Below are 18264 nucleotides of genomic sequence, written 5' to 3'. Positions count from 1 at the left end.
AACGATGGCTGAACCAAAACCGGAATTCCGCAGTGAAGTGCGGATCATCAGAACGTCCTACCATAGCTTCGGGTTCGCACTATCGGGAGAGCATCCTGGGAGAGTCTAGCGACTGATTTTTATCGTGGAGAAGACCGAAGATCTTTCTATTCTCACTATCTTTGATCAAAGTTAACCCTCGGAGCCTCAACTAAATTGGCTAACAGGGAGACTTGAGACCCCACAACCTGAGCTGTTTGCTTGTCGTATGATTGCGCATGCTAGCATGTCTCTGTTCACCTCCTTGCTTGGGACTGTTCATGATGTGCATTTGATTTGGTCAAGTTACCAAAAACTCTATTAAGTCCTAACTGTAAGTATTCCCAACCCCGATGTTTGGCGTTCAACTAGGGAAAGATAGTTGCCGCTGGCTTCGGAACGCTAAACAGGGCACTTGGTTCAAACAATACGCTTGTTTTCTTCCCAAACCTAACCATCTCCAACATCTGCGCTACGTACCATCGTGGTGACTCAAGGTTTGCTTCTTGGTATGCAAAGCTTGACTGTGTCATCCAGTACAAGCTTGCTCAATATGATGTTACTGCTTATCATGCGCGGATTGACGCCATCGCCTCGACAAACAACCTGGTCTGGCGAAGCCTCACCAGACTTGCCTGCAATTAGGCTGGACCAAACAGGACTTTGACAGATGCACTGTTCCCTCCATGGCCTATTGCAGAATTTCCATGGACTCGCGGATGCAACATCGCCTCCCGCTAGCTAGTGGCTTGAAGAATTCGGCTAGAAACATGCCTCAAAATGGTCTTCAAGACGGTAAGATGCAAGGGTGCTTTGAAGACATCAGCTTCACACCCTCTCTCTCTTCTCGGTCAGTGGCAGGTCTGGTACCTTGCATCCGGCGTATCACACCCATGCTCTACATACATCAACTTCAATTTGACACCCCCCCCCCCCCCCCCCCAAAACGGCAATAGAGGAGTTTGAAACCCCTGGCCTGGAAATTTGTCAAAACTCGGCGGGTTCGGTTGGTGCAATCCTAGCATGTGTGATTCACTCAGAGCTGTGAGATATATCTCATAGTGAGCCCCCCCTTGCGTCCTTCCCATTAATTCTGTTTTGTGAATTTATTTGATTTCTTTCAACTTTGAGCTTTTTCTTTTGATTCTCCCACGGCTTTTGAGGACTGGGCCATGCTCGAGCTCGAAAAGTTGTTCGTGACGCTACAGCGCCATGGCCACTAATAAAGATATTGACCTTCATGAAGAGAACGGGTCTGTTTTGGTCGCAACAGCGATCACTCTGTTGACACTAAGCTGGTTCTCTGTCGGGCTGCGCACCTATACAAGGGCTGTCTTGATGAAAAGTTTGCAGCTCGATGACTGGCTTATGCTCGTTGCTCAGGTAAATTCCTCGTTACATTACATAGGACAACACTCACCAAGAGATAGATCATCTTCACGATATCATGTGCCTTCATCCTTGAAGGTGTCCAGCAGGGAATCGGAAAGCACAATGACGCCATCAAACCCGATGAGGCTAAAGTTCAAGCCCTTATGGTAGGCATCCTCTTCTCCATCGACACCCAGTCTTGGTCAGATATTTACTCCATTATAGTGGCAGGCTTTGGCAACAGCGACCTATATTTTGGACATGATGTTCATAAAACTCAGCATTGGTGTCTTCTTGCTCCGTTTATGTGTCAAACGGGTCTACGTCTGGATTATCTGGATCAGTCTAGCTATTATCAGCATCTGGAGTATAGTTCTCTTTTTCTGGAACTTATTCCAGTGCAAACCAGTCGAAATGCAGTGGGACTTCAGGATCAAAGACGGTACTTGTGTGAGTGCAGACCAGATCGTCTCAGCGGCCTATGCCATAAGTGTTATGACAGTCGTTTCTGACTGGCTCTACGTAAGTGAAACACTTGTCTCATCTGCTAAGCTGCTGCACAATACTGAACGCTCTATAGGCCCTTCTACCAATCCCAATGCTGTGGTCGGTCAAGATGACCAAGCAAGCAAAGGCAACTGTTATTGCAATTTTGGGGCTAGGTATATTGTGAGTTGGCTCTCCTCGTTGTTCAGAACCTCGTCTCACATACCATCAAGTGCCAGTGTCGCGACCCTTGTACGCCTACGATTCCTTGCGGATCTTACTGATACGGAAGATATTCTATGTGAGTAGCGCCCGGATATGTAGTCTTCGCCTAACTGACTTTTCCAAGTTGCTGGAACCGATGCCATGGTTTGGACACTGATAGAACCGGGTGTCGCTATTGTTGCATCAAGTCTAGCTACCATCCGACCACTTCTTCGTGCTATGAGGATCAGAGGCTTCGAATCGACCGAAAACACTTATGGCACAGGCCACTCTGCCGCTGTCAGATCAAACGCAAACCGTTCCAAGCCCGGAATTCTGATTATGCCAGGCTTTGGCCCTGACGATGTCTCACTGACCAACATGGTATCACAAAACAACACGAACTCCCTGTCACACCCAAACGATATCGAAATCTTACCTCCTCGACACGTGGCCGACGGCCCTATCTCACCTGGTCAAGCGAGCATCGTTAAAAGCGAGATCCTGGTGATACAAGGCAATAGCTCGCCCCCATCGTCCTGGCAAAGTCGGAATGATCGCTCCGCTTCTAGCTCTTTCGACCAAATCCACGACCTCGAGGCATACAGCCAAGAACTCGAACGCGATAATATCAGGGGCAGAGGCAGATGAATGGAATTATGATATGATACCCAACGGAGATGGAAGAGCCAGATAGATAGCTATTCCTCTCTTTTTCTGTCGCGACAACGACATCTTACAGGGGACTATTTTGTACTTGTATTCATTCGGGAAAGGGAGCAACAGGCGTTAGGAATAGGCTTGGGCTGGAACATACAGGGAAGCAAAATCAACAAGGTTTGCCACAATGGGTTTGGCCTCTAAAAGGAGAGGCAGCAGGTGGTTAGTAAAAGGCTACGAGTCAATAGGGGCCTGATAGATGGCGCATTGAATAAGGTTCACAGGTTTTGTTAGCCTCTAATGTGTTTATGATAATCAAGCATTCTTACACGCTTTCTTCAACTTTCCTGACTCATTCATCATCATCAACATTGATACCGATGGTTCACATGCTTGAAAACGCCTAATAGACTGTACATGCTTGATAGGCATGACACACTCTATAATCATGAAAGGCTTGATGGTGTAGTTTGGGTATCTTTGTTTATTCTTCGCTGAGCGACTCTTGCTCGGTCATCGTCTTCAAGTGTATCTGTGACATGTCTTTAGGGTTGATATGGTGCTCATAAATCAGCACATGGCCGTGGGATGGTCCTTATTCAATCCTTAGGTCCTCGGATGAGACCTCCCAATCCTCCTCATCATCCCACTTTGGCGCAAGTACAAAGCGACCCATAATCTTGCCCATTCCAATACTCTCTCCACCAATAACCCCCGGACGAGGTTTCTCGTCATTCTCTTCAATGATGACGGCCGTTGTTAAGAAATTCATCCCTGTGGCAGGGTTCAGTTCCATAGTACTGCCACCCCAGTCCAGTTCTACACGGCCTGACTTGCGTACTTTTAGTTGGCCTACCATACCGCCTGTTGATAGCAGGCTGGACATGAAACCAGCCTTCTGCTCGGGGTCTTCAAAGCCGGGTACATTAAATCCTGTAGTGTTCTTGTCGTTGGTAAGATCCACGGGCTCTGTGTCAGCGGCGGCTGGTGTTGATTCCAGGACATTGTCTTCGCCCTCACCAGGCTCAGGCTTGACTTTATTGATGGAGCTGGGTTGGGTAATTGGCTTTAGAGGGGGCAAGACAGGAGGGAACTGGAATAGGTACATGCGACCATCCTTGTTGCTCGGGCCTTCTGTTTTGCCGTCTTCGCCCTCGGAGATTTCGACAGCACCCAATTCGTTAGCGAGAATCTCCAGATCTGTCTGGATCATGGCTTCTTCTGGGTCTTGCTTTGGCTTCTTGGTCTGTGGCGCTGGTGTTTTGGAAGCCTGCTTGTCTTTGTCTCCTGCATCGGCCTTTGCCTCGATATCCAAATCCATGGAGTCGTCGAGTCCGGGCTCCTTCTTAATGACTGGCGTTTTCGAGTTATTCTTCCAGATGCCACCGTCCTCTGCGCTCTCGTCCGTTAAAAGAGGCTCGTCTGCGTCGCCGTCCACCCAAAGGCTTTCCTCTTCCTTTGAAGGGGTGGGAGGAATAGCTTGAGCATTTTCCGCGGCTTCTAATTCTGCTGTGGTGGCCACTATGACGCCCTCATCCTTATGCTCTCGTCGGTATATGCCCATAGGAAGTACGCTAACGGCGCGGGAATTGAGCGCCTCGATCATGGCCTCGTCTTCGCTATCAAGATCCTCTTCGGGAGTATGAACGTGGAGTTTATCCGCATTGATTCGGGCTTCGCGAGATCGTGACGCCTGAGCGAAGCCAGGGTTTCGAATCCGATTTGAATCCTTTTCCACCACCTCCCCCAAAACCACCACCACCACTTCCTCCACCGCCGAACCAACCACCGCTTCCACGCCCGCCAGAGCCTGTGACAGTTAGAAAGCTGCAATTGAGTCCTGATATCTCGGAGGTAAGGCTTACCTGCTGCACCAGAGGAGAATGGACCGCTGGCTCCCGAAATGACTCGACCAAAACCGCCTCTGCCCATGGCATCACCACGGCTCCTTTTACTCCTGAAACGTGAACGCCCTCTCGCCTTACGCTCATCTGCTGCTCTCTCGCTCGCTTTCTGCTCCTCCTGTCGGGCAAGACTGTCTCGTGCGGCTTCATCTCGGCGAATGTTCTTGGGTCGGAAGCGACCAGCTGCAGGAGCTCTTGTCGCCCGAGTGGTAGCACCTCCACGGGTTGATGTAGCCGCTATACTCTGAGGTACTGGAGTCGCACTGCCTGGAGTATCTGCAACGGCTGGAGTGGACGAGCCGGCGTTGCTTTCGCCGGCTGCCCGTGAACTTGCTGCGGCCGCACCTCTCCGACTGCCCCGGGCCGCTGCCCTACCACGGTTCATGTTGTTTATATTGAGGTTATAATTTACCGGCTGAGAGTCAATGTAGGCGACGGGTAGTAATTGTCGTTATCGAAGGTTTCAGTCGCAGATGAAGCGTTCAAAAATTTAGCCTGAGTCGCAATGCGAAAGTTCAATAGTGGGGTCCGGAATGGTGGGGGACGATGGAATTCTGCCATTTGTGAGACATCTAGTACTCACCGCCTACTCTTATCCATCTGTTCAAGGTTGATATAATACCTTAGGTAAGGAGGTAGGTAGTTTATCAAGGCTACCTAAGATATTAACTAAAGGAGAGGAAAGTACTTGTGTATTGCCTTGTCTAGGAAAAGGATTAATATCACCCATCAATCAAGGTTAGGACTGAAGAACAAGCATCTCAATAGAGGTTGTTACGAACGTGAATGAAGTTGAAGGTGGAATAGTTGATTTCAAGGCAAATTAAACCTTCTCCTATTACTTCATGGTTTTAAATAAACAAACTAGCGAAAAATCGCCGTTACATACAAGATATAGGTAGGTATTCTACAGATAGGCAAAATGTTTGGTATGGAGAACAGTAACTAACAATGCCTATATTCAGGAAACATATACTGTCCTGCTCCAAGCCTCGAGTTTTCCATTTTTCGAAACCATTTCACTCCTGTCGACTCTTTAGAAAGCTCGAGAATCCCAACTTAATCTCATGTCTTGTTTTATAGGAGAATATCAGTTGAGATGGTGCTCCGTTAACACATCGTTTCCCAATACGGAAATCCAACCGAGTTCCTATTGGCCAGCATCTAATGCCGGCTTGGGACATATTCAAATTCGGCATGCTGTCATGTGAATATATGAATGTGAAGCAGTAATTCTTTTGTACCAAAAAAGGAAAACACTTCCCCTCACTCGGTGTTGTTATACTGCCAGGTTCCAACTTTTGTTACTATGCTCAATGAAATACTAGACTCCTTCCAAAGCACGGAATTCATAGTGTTAGGGGTAGAGATGCAGGAAATTGTGTAGCTGATATACAAAGACGGCGTAAGAGAAATATTTGCATGTTCAGCGATTTGCGCAAGTTTGATATGAAATCCTACCAGCCGCGGTCTCTTCGTATTGGCTGGAGACAATGGACGGCCGAGTCGCTATTCAAGCGGTGCTCAAGCTTTGATAAACCAAGGCGACCTCAAAATGAAGAATACAATTATACACCAGCCACACTGTTCCCGCATCTGCAACAATTAGACAAAGAATGTACCGATGTGCCTTCTAAATCTGGCAACATGGTGTCGTTAATTGATTGTGCATATCCAATCGGTATACTTCTCAAAAGTGCCGGAAAAAACACGTCCCTATTCTTCATGTGATGGCAGCCAAGGCTTTGTATCATCGAAGACACATCAGTGCTTTGTCACCGAATTCAGAAGCAATGCTCCCTTCCTGAATAATCATTGATCCAATCCATTCTCTTCCGGCTTCAACCGTTTTTGCCCCAAACTTGACAACCATGCACCCTCGAACGTTGGCTGCAGACCAGAGGACACCACCTTCTTTCTCCTCTTTGAGTCTCTGTAGTCGCCAACGCTCGAAGTCAGAAACATCTGTGATGCTTCGCGCCATCGCTTCTGGTGAGCGGAAGTCCCGGGCTCCAATGCGAGGAAGTGCAGCAAACTCATCCTGAAAGAATTCCCCCAACGATTTGGTCTTGGATCCGCGCAATATGAGAGTTCCTGATATCGCCATATGCTGCATCATTTCTGGTAGTGTGCGGCCCACGGACTTACTCGCATCTCTCGATAGGATGATTGAGTCTCGTACCAGAAGTCTATCAGCCGAAGTTGTTTCAGAATCTTGTAGCCATATCTCGTTCCGTCCTGTCCATTTCCTGAAGCTCCAGTTCTCTCCACGAGCCACACGCCCTTGGGTGACCCAATCCAAGAGACAGAGCGACGCTTGGCTTCTGAGCTTGAATATTTGCTTCTGGGCGTATACACTATCCTCGAACGGCTGGACAGGGTCCGGAAGGAGACACATAGAAGCATCATCGTCTATAGTAACGTCCAAGTTTTGAGTTGTAATGACGTCGGCTGTAGGCGATTTGAAAATCTTTGTGTGACCTTGGGTAGCGATGCTGAGCTTCGCCTGCGGCTTGACGTGTATTGTCAGATTAACACCGTCTCCAGCAACAAGCCCCCCTCCATAAGATAACAGGAAAACGAGAGTGCTTGGCTGGTTAGACGAAGGAGCCGGGGATATTAATTTCAAAGGATACTGATAAGTCATGGTCTCAAGACCGCTCTCGCCGGCAGGGAGCAGGCCAACGACGATGCGGCCATCGCCAGGAGAGGAGGATGAGGGAGGAAAGGGCGAGTCCATTTTGGAACCATGTTGCGATGATAGTGAAAGGTAGAAGTCCAAGAATCAGCGAAAGTTTGATTGGGCGCAGGCAATAGTAACGACAGACTGCGTCTCCATCTTGACGCACCTTGACTAACAAATAAATACCTGACCTTAGTTGAAACTGAGGCACGAGTCAAAGGTTCTCTACTATTAGATAAGAGATAAGAGATCGTTGGTCAACACAGTGGCTGTGGCCCCACATCAGCTGGGATCGTGGGGTTATACCGTACATCAAGCTTGAGCGTGGCTTGTGAGAGGCAGAAAGGGAAGCTCCAAAGGCGCTACGTGAAGTCGAGCTAATTGGCTCTTATAAAAAGCACAATTCTATTGTGATATCATGAACCTATGGAAACAACCACATGTATCCAAGTCAGATGGATGCTAGAGACATAAGCTGATCGTAAAGATGTAAGGACTCTCCGGTACTCGTTAAGAAGATTAGGTGAGGTACCTTAGCTACTGCTCCGATGTTCACCCGTGGCAAAGAAAACTGGCACCACCCACCCACTTTCCAGAACAGCTTGCGCCGTCATCCCCATCCCCATCCCCATCCCATTTGCACTCTACTTACTCCACGCGACATTCGACGCGCCAAGTGGCTAAAAACACCATTGTCACCCTCGCATCGAGGGTTTAACCACCAGACATTGATATTTCAAATGCCGATATCGCGGCCACCCCCAAGAGACACTATGGACAATAACGCGAGCCCGTCTCCGGATCCTGATGCGACAACGCGTCGCCGATCGGGACGCGTCGTGAGGGCACCCACCAAATTTACTCCTGATACTGCAACTCAATCGACAAATCCAAAGCGCAAGCGAGACGATCAGGACGACGAAGAAGAGGACGAAGAGGAAGATGCGGAAATTGAAGCGCCCGATTCAGACGAGGAGATGAGCAACGAGCCCGACAATGACAGCGATGAAGACCATCCCGCGCCGCGCTCTAGAAAGAAGTCGTCGCAAACAAGTCGCGCAAAGAAGCCTTCAGCCAAAAAGCCCAAGATCAACGGTTCCAAGCCTTTGCGGCCTGCGCGAGTGACCCATGCAGCCAAAAGTCTCCCGAGCAGACCTAAGAAGAGTGTTCGCATTGAAGACGCTGCTGTGAAAGGGCATGGGCTCTACTGTAGGCTCAATTTTCTCCTCCTGCGTGCTTTCCTACATGCTGACACTACGAAGCCCATCTGTTCGGATCGGGTGATTCTAGCAAATCGGTGGCAGAAGAATGGCTGGCTAGTTACAAGACCAACGCAGTAGCAGCCACTGCTGATTTGGTGAACTGCATCCTTCAATGCGCTGGCTGTGATCAACTCATCACTGAAGACGATGTTTTAGACTTGGACAACGTTGCAGGACGACTGGCAGATCTTCAGAGCATTTACCAAGAGGTATTACAATTCTCAATCGTGCCTCTAGCCATGGAAATTTTGCTGACATTATTTATTACAGCAACAAATTACCGACTATCCTCTCATCTCCAGAACCAAACATTCACGATCCTTCCGAGACGTACTCATTTCCTTCTTCGAATGCCTCATCGTTGATATGCACCAAGGTCGTCTCATGTACAGAGACGAAACATTTCTTGACAACCTGCATACATGGCTTGCTAGCATGTCCTCATCATCACTCCGACCCTTCCGCCATACCGCAACCACTATATCTTTGGCAGTCCAAAGTGCGCTAGTCACAGTAGCCAACGACCTTGACTACAGACTCAAGAAGAGTACAGAAAAGCGTGACAAGGAACAGACCAACAAAGATCGCAAAGCTTGCGCCGATGCCATTCAGTCGTTTTTCGACACTGTTTTTGTGCATCGTTACCGAGATGTCGATCCCAAGATTCGAACTGAGTGTGTGGAAGCACTCGGGAACTGGATCATTTCCCTGCCTGTCATCTTCCTTGAGCCGGGCTACCTCCGGTATCTTGGCTGGATGCTGTCAGATACTAATGCACCCACTCGTCTCGAGGTCTTGAAGCAGCTTACCAAAGTCTTTCGGAGAGACGCCGGGCAGCTGGGCCACTTTATTGACAGATTTCGCCCGCGATTGGTTGAAATGGCCTGCAAAGATTCCGATGTCGCCGTTCGCGTCGCAGCAATTGGCGTTATTGACGTCCTCCGCGACCAAGACCTTTTAGAAGGCGAAGAGGTGGACGCTATTGGGAAGCTCATATTTGACAATGAACTCAGAATTCGAAAGGCGGTTGTTGGGTTCTTCGTCGCATGCACTAAGGACGCTATCAGTGAAAAGACGAAGGACCTGCGTGATTCTGAAGCTACGGAGGACATACCCCGCGGGAAGAAGGCTTCTGTTGACGCCCCCCGTATGGAATGGATTGATCTAAAGTGCCTTGCCGAAACCCTTGCTATCTATGACAATCAGATCGAGGAGGAGCACCAAAGTGGTCAGATATTGGGATTAGATGTTGCGGTTGATCTTTTGGAGTCTGCTGTTCCAGAGACCAGGATCTCGCTGGCAGCCCAAGTTCTATTCGAGAAGGTCAACGCGATAAAGCAGTGGACACTCTTGGCAGGATATTTGCTCTTTGATCACACAACGAGTTCAAAATCGCGATCCAAGGGAAACAACCCAGATCTTGCATTCAAGAAGGCTGTTGCACCTACTACCGAGGAAGAATCGATACTCCTGGATGTATTGAGCTCAGCAGTAAAATCCAGCCTGACACATGCGCCTGACCACGACAGATCAAGAAAGAAGCCACAGACAGGCAAAGAAGCCGAGGATGTGCGAATAAGCCCCGAAGATACAGCAGCCGAGCTGGTCATTGTAATCCCCCCTCTTCTAAGCAAGTTTGGAGCAGAGCCAGACACAGCCGCGATTGTTCTTCGTCTGGCGCATTTTCTCGATCTTGAAATCTTCAAGCAACTACGTCAAAACACAAACAGATACGAAAAGCTGCTCGACGAAATCGTCACACAGTTTAACCGACACGACGATAAGAGAGTTTTGTCAGAAGCAACTGCGGCGTTATTGCATTCGCGACAGTATGGAGAGTTGGAGGAAATCACAGACAATAAATTGTCATACCTGTGGGAAACTGTCATCACTTCTCTACACAACTTTGACAAAACCTATGAGCTTTCGTCGAGAGGTAATCTAGGCGAGGCACCTCTCAGGGAATTGTCAACAGTTCTTCTCAAGATCAGCAAGCTGGCGAGCATTTCAGACTGTATCGATGTCCTGGAGGCTGACGGAGACTCATCCGAATCAACAACAAACCCTGCCATTCAAATACTAGCCAATATTGTTCATCGAGGCAAGTACGAGCCTCTCGATGACCAAGACATTGATGATCTCGAGGATGAGGTGGTCTCATTTGCGATCAAGACCTGCCAGTTCTACTTTATGTGGAAGACGCTGGCTTATTCCAGGCTCCTGTCAACGACTGGCAGTATCGCAGATGCTGAGCTTGATCGACTATCGGCACTTCGACAGACTTTCCGCCGACATCTTATTGAAACCCTATCATCACGCGCCGCCATTGACCAGTTGAGACTATTCGCTACTGGCAGCCTGTGTGACCTTCACCTTACCTTCGCCACCCTACGCCCAACTATTGATCAACTCCGGCCTTCGTCCAGCTCTGAGTCACAATCCTCGAACGGCGAGAAATACAAGACATTGATTCAAGATATCGAATCCGGCCTCATTCCTGAGTTGATTGCCATCTTTGACGGCACCGAAAAACAGTATGCCAAGAAGATAAAGAAGGACAAAACCCTAAATGAGCCAGCTGAAGACGAAGATCCTATGGCTGATGATGAAGACGAAGAGGACGAGGATGAGGACGAGGGTCTTTCCGAGGAAGAGCGTTTCACTGCCGAACTCAAGGCCGAAAAAGCTTTGTGCGAACTCACCGCAAAATATGTCCTCGTGATTACTGCTCGCCTGGTGGATCATAAGGGCTCACACGGAGGCAAGCTAAGGCGGCGTCTTCTTCGCAACCAAAATAAACTTGGCAACAACTTCAAAGAAGTCGTTACCTACCTAGACGAAGAGAAGTTGGCCGAGCGGACAAGAAAAAAGGCCGCCCACGCACAGGCTCCAACAAGCGCCAAACCTCAGAAGGCCCAGCTTAGCGAAGCCATTGTAATTGGAGAGGATGACGAGGATGACATCTTTGATGACACGCCGCCACCAGAGGAGGGCTCCCGAGAAGATCTCCGCGCAAAGGGTCTTCTTGAGGATGATCCAATCGAAGACGATGACGAAAATGAAGATGAAGCGGAACGACCAGCTCACGAATCAGACGATGATGTTATAGGGGATTAGACACGACGAGTTTGACCTCTCACATGGTGGATACATAACTATTGCGACCTTCGGCGGAAATGATATGCGTGATCTGTTTCCATTTTGTGAATAGGGTGGTATAGTTTCGGATGGTTCCTTTATTTTCTTCGTTTCTGTATGTTGTCTCTTGTCGCCTTGGACTTACATGCTGGAGTCTGGGTATGCGGCAGAGGACCTGAATTTAGGGCGTCAAAAGACTGCGTGTACAAACATCTATAGTCATTGCAAAATCAGAATAACTTCGCCTCGGTCTAATCGCTTTTAACTCCTATCTGAGACAAAACTTGCCAGTGAACGCCGTAAGATCAAGACCTGAACACGGCTTTTTCCCTATACGCCTGATAAACACGATCCATCGTCACTGAGCTCGTCTTAAATACCACAACCAGACCTGATTGTCTGCTACAAACTATTCTCCAACAATTCTGGCGCCAAAGAGTTGGAACATTCTCTGCCAGCGTTTCCCATTCCCTGCATTGGCTTGTGACGGTTCTGGCTCGGCAACTTTGATACCGTATTGCTTTACGCAACATGGAAATGCCCGGTTTGTGAGTTGCGCTTTGCCGAAATTCTTTGGCTCGGGCAGCCGTTGATCCTCATCGTCGCTATCAACTGGAGGTTTTCCCTTTCTTGCCGCTTCCTGAGCAGCGACTTTTTTCTCCTCCAGATTTCCCCAGAGCGTAAACATCTTGTCGCGGAGGGTTACCAGCGCCTGCTTATCTCGTCTCAGGTTACATGCATCGAGTCCAGTAAGTAATTGAGCAGATTGGTTGTCGACTGCCACCCAAAGTCTCTGCTTCTTATGTTTCTCAGCGACTGCAGCGTCTTCAAGCTCCAAAAAGAAACGCCACTCCCAGTTTCGCACCTTGGAGAAATCATCCAGCGTTCTCTGGATTGGCTGTCCATCTTCAGCTTCAGTTTCGCTGTTGGACAGCGACTCTTCACCGTCATCGGAAAGGTCATCATACTCTGATTCCTTCTTTGGATAGGCGAAATCTGCAAGGTTTGATGGTGAAAAGTCGACAACTCGAACGTTTGCTCTGTAGTTCAAGTTCACAAAGGGCAGAGGAAGTTTTACAAGACCATCATCGATAGTAGTTTCATGCTGGACAAGTTTTGTGATTTCGGCAATCAGACTGGCCGGCTTGTCTTCATTTTCGCATTTCACTAAAAGTTCGTCAGCTGCTGTATTAAGGAGTCCTGTGAGCTCAGGCGAGTTTACCTCGAATGTTTAGGTCCACGACAGGGACCACACCCTGTTCTGTAGGCTCTCTGCCCTCACCTTGTTTGTTGGCTTTGCTTTTTGATCGTTTTTCACTGCGCCTCGATCTAGAGTTGCCTTTTTTTGGTTCCGATTTCGACTCTACGCCATGCTTGCGCTTTTGTCCGGCTCTCAAAGCCTCCTTGATTTCTCTGGCCTGCCCTTGTCTTAAGCGCTCGTATTCTCTTTTTCTTTGCAATGCCTCCTTTGCACGCGGATCAAAATTCTCTGAGTCGGAATTCGAATCTACCATACGAATACCAATCTTTGGTCCATGGGACTCGCGATCTTCTCTCAAGAATCCCTCCAGGTTGGCACCACTGTGACCTAGTTTGATTTGCAAATTTTTGATCAAAACCCATGCGAGAGTTCCTATATCTTGGTCACGGATTGCAGTTACATGGGGTTCCCAGCATGTGATCTGAATGCATCTCTTCCCAAAAGGACCCGGCCAGCCCGATGGCTTAGCAGCCATGGTGAACTTGTCGGTATAACCAAATGGATCACCATCTCGGCCAATAGAAGATTCGTCGAAGCCGATAGAAAAGTTATGAAAAAATGGGTTCTCTGTATAGTCGGAAACCCATAAAGTCATCTTGTCACCGCCATCGTGGGGTGGCCGAACGACCTGGGCGACGATGTCACAGAAACATCCCTCTTGGACATCTTGAAGTAGTTTGAACTTGTCTTTGACGTTCCGTGATGCAACGACCATAGTCTCAAACATTTCTTCATTAGGTAATCGGCTCTTGTCAATGCTGTGATACATTGCAGACACGAAAGCATTCTCCTTATCGCCTGGCGGTGTATCTTTGGGGCCACTTGGTGGACATAGAGCGCATGAAGCGTCGCCGGGGTTTCTCGGTATTTTGGAGGCTTTATATTGTGAGATCCTCGTGTTGTAATTACTTAAGAGAGAGGGGCCACCAGACGCATATGATTGAACCTTTTGTGACCGTCAATACAAGCATTTTGAAATGTTTTAGCTAACTCACTCTTGCTTGACGGATTAGCATTACATCGCCACTGCTGGGATTCGGTAGGTTTTCTTTCGGACGAAAGATGTCGAAGGCAATTGAACCATCATCATCTACGGATGAGTCGAAGAGCCGAACCTGACATTTGCAGTCTAGATGTGTTGGATAACATAATCAACGGTAGGAATAGATAGATTCTCACCTGTCTTTCTTGTTTGAATAGCGTCACGAAAATCAGAAACAAGGCCTAACACATTGACTAAAGCCCCGTTTGCAATCTTCCCATCCAGGATATCACGAATGGTGACATATCCTGGAAGTGTTGATGTAGATGTGGGAGGCATTGTTTCTGCTGTGAAGCAACGAATGGAGGCTTGAACAGCACGAATGGATGGTCATTGATAGTAGGCGAAATTTCGATAAATAAACGATTTTTCGAGATCGCGTTAGTGGCAGTATATGGATCCTCAATGCGTCGTCAACTACCAAGGTACGGATGGATAATGAACGGCTCTGTAGGACGCGATTATTACAGCACCTTGGGCCTTGACGCGTCAGGGGAGCTTACCCCTCCATCAACGTAGCCGCGACAACACGTGATGCTGCATGTGATTTGATTCAACTTCCAAGATTCATTATACAGTACGTTAACGGCACAGTGGCGACCTAGTGGGATATTTGTGTGAACAGAGAGCTAGACGTTACACCATGCAATTTTAGCTGTAGATTTCTCAATGTGTGCCTCAATATTCAAAAGGGAGGCAAGACGAGTCAGGTCACAGAGATTTTGTCTATTGAGTTTCAGGCACCAAGCCATGACGAAGGGATTGCCGTGAAATATTCGTTCACTGGTAGTTACTTTGTTTACATTACCTGGTCTCCAAGTGGATAAAAACAATGACCTGTTCTCTTCTAGATTAACCTTATCCACATCATTCACAGAAGAACCCTCTTTTCATGTCTAGGTCTGCAGAGCTGAAGGTGATTTGATTGCACGGTGCTGAACTAACAGCCTGCGGAGCGGTTTCTGCCTGAGGCCGAAATCACTCGACTGGGGCCCCTACGGTGGAAGCGGTTTCTCTTTGGGTGTAGCAGGCAATCAGTGGCCCAAAGTCCAAAGAAAGACTCGCCCACTGCCTGGGTCAATCATTTCGACGCCCTCCTAGTCCCCGGCCGACCAGACCCAGACCCAGACCCAAGACTTCTCTTCTCCATCAACATCAACAACAAAACTTTCTCCTTCCCCCCTCTCCTCATCCTCTTCTCCTTGCTGGATTTTCTACTCTACGTTGCAGAGCAAGTCTTCTCTCCCTAGAAGCTGAGCTCTTTCCATCATCTTCTCTGCGAACCCTTTGTGCATCTTTCACCCCGCACATCAATTTGCTACTGTTCACCTACCAACGCCCCCTCGTACCAAAACAATCGCAGTCATCATGGCTGAGCGATACATTCCCGAGCATCGCCGAACTCAGTTCAAGGCCAAGAATACCTTCAAGCCTGAGGAGCTCCGTCGTCGTCGCGAGGAGCAGCAAGTCGAGATTCGAAAGGCCAAGCGTGAGGAGAACTTGGCCAAGCGTCGAGGTATTGGAACCGGTGAGAACCGCCCTGGTGCTTCTCTCGGTGCCGCCCCTGATAGTGATGATGAGTCCGCTCCTACCGAGTCCCAGGTATGTTCTTTTCTATTTCTCGACCCTTGGATTATCCTTAGAAATGCTGGTTTCGCCTGCTGCTTGCGCAAAATCTCTTGTCGCTTTCGCTTCGCCCCGTCCCTCCCGTCTGCCTCTGATGTGGGGGAAAATATACACTTCAAATAACCCCACATTCTGATTCTGGCGGGTTTGGGCAAAAGGCAGGCTACGGGTGCGGCTACGTTCACGTTCCACTCTCCGTCTTCTTGCTGTCATGCATCGCTGCGAATAGCACGGCCCTGGCTGTGTATCTCTTGCAAGCATTTGCTAACCCCTGTCTCTAGTTGAATGAGGACCTTCCTCAGATGGTGCAGGGTGTCTTCTCGGACCAGATCGATTCGCAGATTCAGGCCACAACCAAGTTCCGAAAGCTTCTTTCCAAGGAGCGCAACCCCCCGATCGAGGAGGTCATCAAGACCGGCGTTGTTAGTCGTTTTGTCGAGTTCTTGCGATCCCCTCACACCCTGGTCCAGTTCGAGGCTGCCTGGGCTCTGACCAACATCGCATCCGGCTCCGCCACTCAGACACAGGTTGTCATTGAGGCTGGCGCTGTCCCGATTTTCGTCGAGCTTCTTGCTAGCCCCGAGCCTGATGTCAGGGAACAGGCCGTCTGGGCCCTCGGCAACATCGCTGGTGATAGCCCTCACTGCCGTGACTATGTCCTCAGCTGCGGTGCTCTTAAGCCTCTTCTTAACCTTCTCGGCGATAGCCGTAAGCTTAGCATGCTCCGCAATGCTACTTGGACACTTAGCAACTTCTGCCGTGGCAAGACCCCCCAGCCTGACTGGACTACTGTAAGTTGACATTTGAGAACAAGAAAACGAGCGCGAATTAACTTGCTACCAGATTGCCCCCGCTCTTCCTGTCTTGTCCAAGCTCGTCTACTCCCTTGATGACGAGGTCCTCATCGATGCCTGCTGGGCGATCTCTTACCTCTCCGATGGATCCAACGACAAGATCCAGGCCGTTATTGAGGCTGGCATTCCTCGTCGACTGGTTGAGCTTCTTATGCACGCCTCTACGTCCGTCCAGACTCCCGCCCTGCGCTCCGTTGGCAATATCGTTACCGGTGACGACGTTCAAACACAGGTTATTATCAACTGCGGCGCCCTACCCTGCCTCTTGTCTCTTCTGAGCTCTACCAAGGATGGCATCCGAAAGGAGGCATGCTGGACAATTTCCAACATCACTGCCGGCAACTCTTCCCAAATCCAGGCCGTCATAGATGCCAACATTGTTCCTCCTCTGATCCATCTTCTGCAGAACGGAGACCTTAAAACCCGCAAGGAGGCTTGCTGGGCTATTAGCAACGCCACCTCCGGTGGTCTGCAGAAGCCGGAGCAAATCCGTTATCTGGTTTCTCAGGGGTGCATCAAGCCCCTGTGCGATCTACTTGGCTGCCCCGATAACAAGATTATTCAGGTTGCGCTGGACGGCCTTGAGAACATCCTCAAGATCGGTGACCTTGATAAGCAGGCCGCTGGTGAGTCTGGCGACTCCATCAACCGGTATGCTCTCTTCATTGAGGAGTGCGGTGGCATGGAGAAGATCCACGACTGCCAGAACAACGCCAACGAGGAGATTTACATGAAGGCCTACAACATCATCGAGAAGTACTTCTCGGACGATGAGGAGAACGCCGACGAGGGTATGGCCCAACAACCTGCTGGCCCTAACGGCACATTCGGCTTCGGTACCAACGGTGCTGCTCCCTCAGGCGGTTTCGACTTTGCCAAGGGCAGCGACGCCATGGACATGTAAAAGGCTCGCCGGTTCGGATTGAGAATTTCGATAGGAAATCCAGAATGTGGAGCAATCCCAACCCCCCCAAAACATAGCACCATCACGACACCCCTTCCCCCGGAACAGTTTTATGTGACTGTCGTTTACCCCCATCCCCATGATATCACACCCCATACCGCGTCTTTTTAATGTATCTGGAAGGTTTATATGAGGGAAAATCCCACCCCCTCAGATTACAGGCCCTATGGTAGCTTGAAAGCTCCAGCCTGAGAGTGATGAAGTAAGACGAGAGCGGAGTCGGCGGTGGCGTTTGGCTTCTCGGTCATGAATGCTCATGAGAAGACTACAGACGCCGACGAGTTTACGTGTATACGCTGAAGACATCATGATGGTTGGTGTTTAGGCACATGGGACTTGCGCAGGACGACCGCTGAAGTGAGAGGCAGCGTCAATCGAGGACGGATGCCTTGGAGAAGCCTATGCTAGTGCACCAGGACTTCTGAGACGATGAAGCTCGAAATTACGAAATTCGCTGCCAAGTGGTGGTGAATCTGGTTCAAGGGTAGCCAGAGACCGTAGTTAATCCAAAAGAATACGATGGGTGTTTGCCCCTCATTCATGATTACCAGGCATGATGACATGTAATGATTTTCTGACTGTAGATTGGTGTCGAATGAAGATAAGTCATTTCCTCGTACTTAAATGAGAAGGGAAACTATTCGCGTTCGAATCCACCCAAAGCATCTTTCGTTGAGCTTCCTATAGATCATAATCAGTCTTCCCCCGAAAGGTTTTGAGTATGAATAGCGGGGCTACAAGGTCCGTACATATAAAAGAATACGTACTGTAATATACTAGCACTGGTGCAC

The 18264-nt window shown here is 49.0% G+C and overlaps 6 protein-coding genes across 11 annotated transcripts; 3 read left to right on the top strand and 3 right to left on the bottom strand.

The window, feature by feature from the left end:
* Positions 1–297: 297 nt before the first annotated feature.
* FOXG_01664 (uncharacterized protein) lies at positions 298–3122 on the top strand. Of its 4 annotated transcripts, XM_018378589.1 has the most exons (6): positions 298–1401; positions 1449–1556; positions 1615–1911; positions 1970–2058; positions 2109–2176; positions 2225–3122. In XM_018378589.1, the coding sequence occupies exons 1-6, from the start codon at positions 1231–1233 to the stop codon at positions 2728–2730; spliced, it is 1239 nt and encodes a 412-aa protein (XP_018234538.1). In that variant the 5' UTR covers positions 298–1230; the 3' UTR covers positions 2731–3122. The 4 variants fall into 4 exon arrangements, with proteins under 4 accessions (XP_018234538.1, XP_018234541.1, XP_018234539.1 ...); XM_018378592.1 differs by having other exon boundaries at positions 1449–1911; XM_018378590.1 differs by having other exon boundaries at positions 298–1556.
* FOXG_01663 (uncharacterized protein) lies at positions 3044–5143 on the bottom strand. Its single transcript, XM_018378588.1, has 2 exons — positions 4605–5143; positions 3044–4549 (listed from the first exon to the last, which is right to left on the bottom strand). The coding sequence occupies exons 1-2, from the start codon at positions 4791–4793 to the stop codon at positions 3335–3337; spliced, it is 1404 nt and encodes a 467-aa protein (XP_018234537.1). The 5' UTR covers positions 4794–5143; the 3' UTR covers positions 3044–3334.
* Positions 5144–5567: 424 nt separating this feature from the next.
* FOXG_01662 (urease accessory protein) lies at positions 5568–7546 on the bottom strand. The gene has a single exon (XM_018378587.1). The coding sequence runs from the start codon at positions 7381–7383 to the stop codon at positions 6394–6396; it is 990 nt and encodes a 329-aa protein (XP_018234536.1). The 5' UTR covers positions 7384–7546; the 3' UTR covers positions 5568–6393.
* Positions 7547–7724: 178 nt separating this feature from the next.
* Positions 7725–12529, top strand: FOXG_01661 (cohesin complex subunit SA-1/2). 2 transcript variants are annotated; one of them, XM_018378585.1, is made up of 3 exons: positions 7725–8535; positions 8589–8797; positions 8859–12529. In XM_018378585.1, exons 1-3 carry the CDS (start codon positions 7875–7877, stop codon positions 11703–11705), a joined length of 3717 nt encoding a protein of 1238 aa, XP_018234534.1. In that variant the 5' UTR covers positions 7725–7874; the 3' UTR covers positions 11706–12529. The 2 variants fall into 2 exon arrangements, with proteins under 2 accessions (XP_018234534.1, XP_018234535.1); XM_018378586.1 differs by having other exon boundaries at positions 7725–8797.
* On the bottom strand, positions 8815–14504 carry FOXG_01660 (uncharacterized protein). 2 transcript variants are annotated; one of them, XM_018378584.1, is made up of 6 exons: positions 14167–14504; positions 13983–14116; positions 12949–13933; positions 9703–12893; positions 9398–9639; positions 8815–9340 (listed from the first exon to the last, which is right to left on the bottom strand). In XM_018378584.1, the coding sequence occupies exons 1-4, from the start codon at positions 14306–14308 to the stop codon at positions 12136–12138; spliced, it is 2019 nt and encodes a 672-aa protein (XP_018234533.1). In that variant the 5' UTR covers positions 14309–14504; the 3' UTR covers positions 8815–9340; positions 9398–9639; positions 9703–12135. The 2 variants fall into 2 exon arrangements, with proteins under 2 accessions (XP_018234533.1, XP_018234532.1); XM_018378583.1 differs by having other exon boundaries at positions 9398–12893.
* Positions 14505–15057: 553 nt separating this feature from the next.
* FOXG_01659 (uncharacterized protein) lies at positions 15058–18250 on the top strand. Its single transcript, XM_018378582.1, has 3 exons — positions 15058–15631; positions 15937–16446; positions 16499–18250. Exons 1-3 carry the CDS (start codon positions 15398–15400, stop codon positions 17411–17413), a joined length of 1659 nt encoding a protein of 552 aa, XP_018234531.1. The 5' UTR covers positions 15058–15397; the 3' UTR covers positions 17414–18250.
* Positions 18251–18264: the final 14 nt, after the last annotated feature.

This window comes from Fusarium oxysporum, chromosome 5 (assembly GCF_000149955.1).
Source record: "Fusarium oxysporum f. sp. lycopersici 4287 chromosome 5, whole genome shotgun sequence".
Lineage (NCBI taxonomy): Eukaryota > Fungi > Ascomycota > Sordariomycetes > Hypocreales > Nectriaceae > Fusarium > Fusarium oxysporum.
Note: the sequence above shows the minus strand (reverse complement) of the source record. Positions and strands in the feature narration are given on the sequence as shown.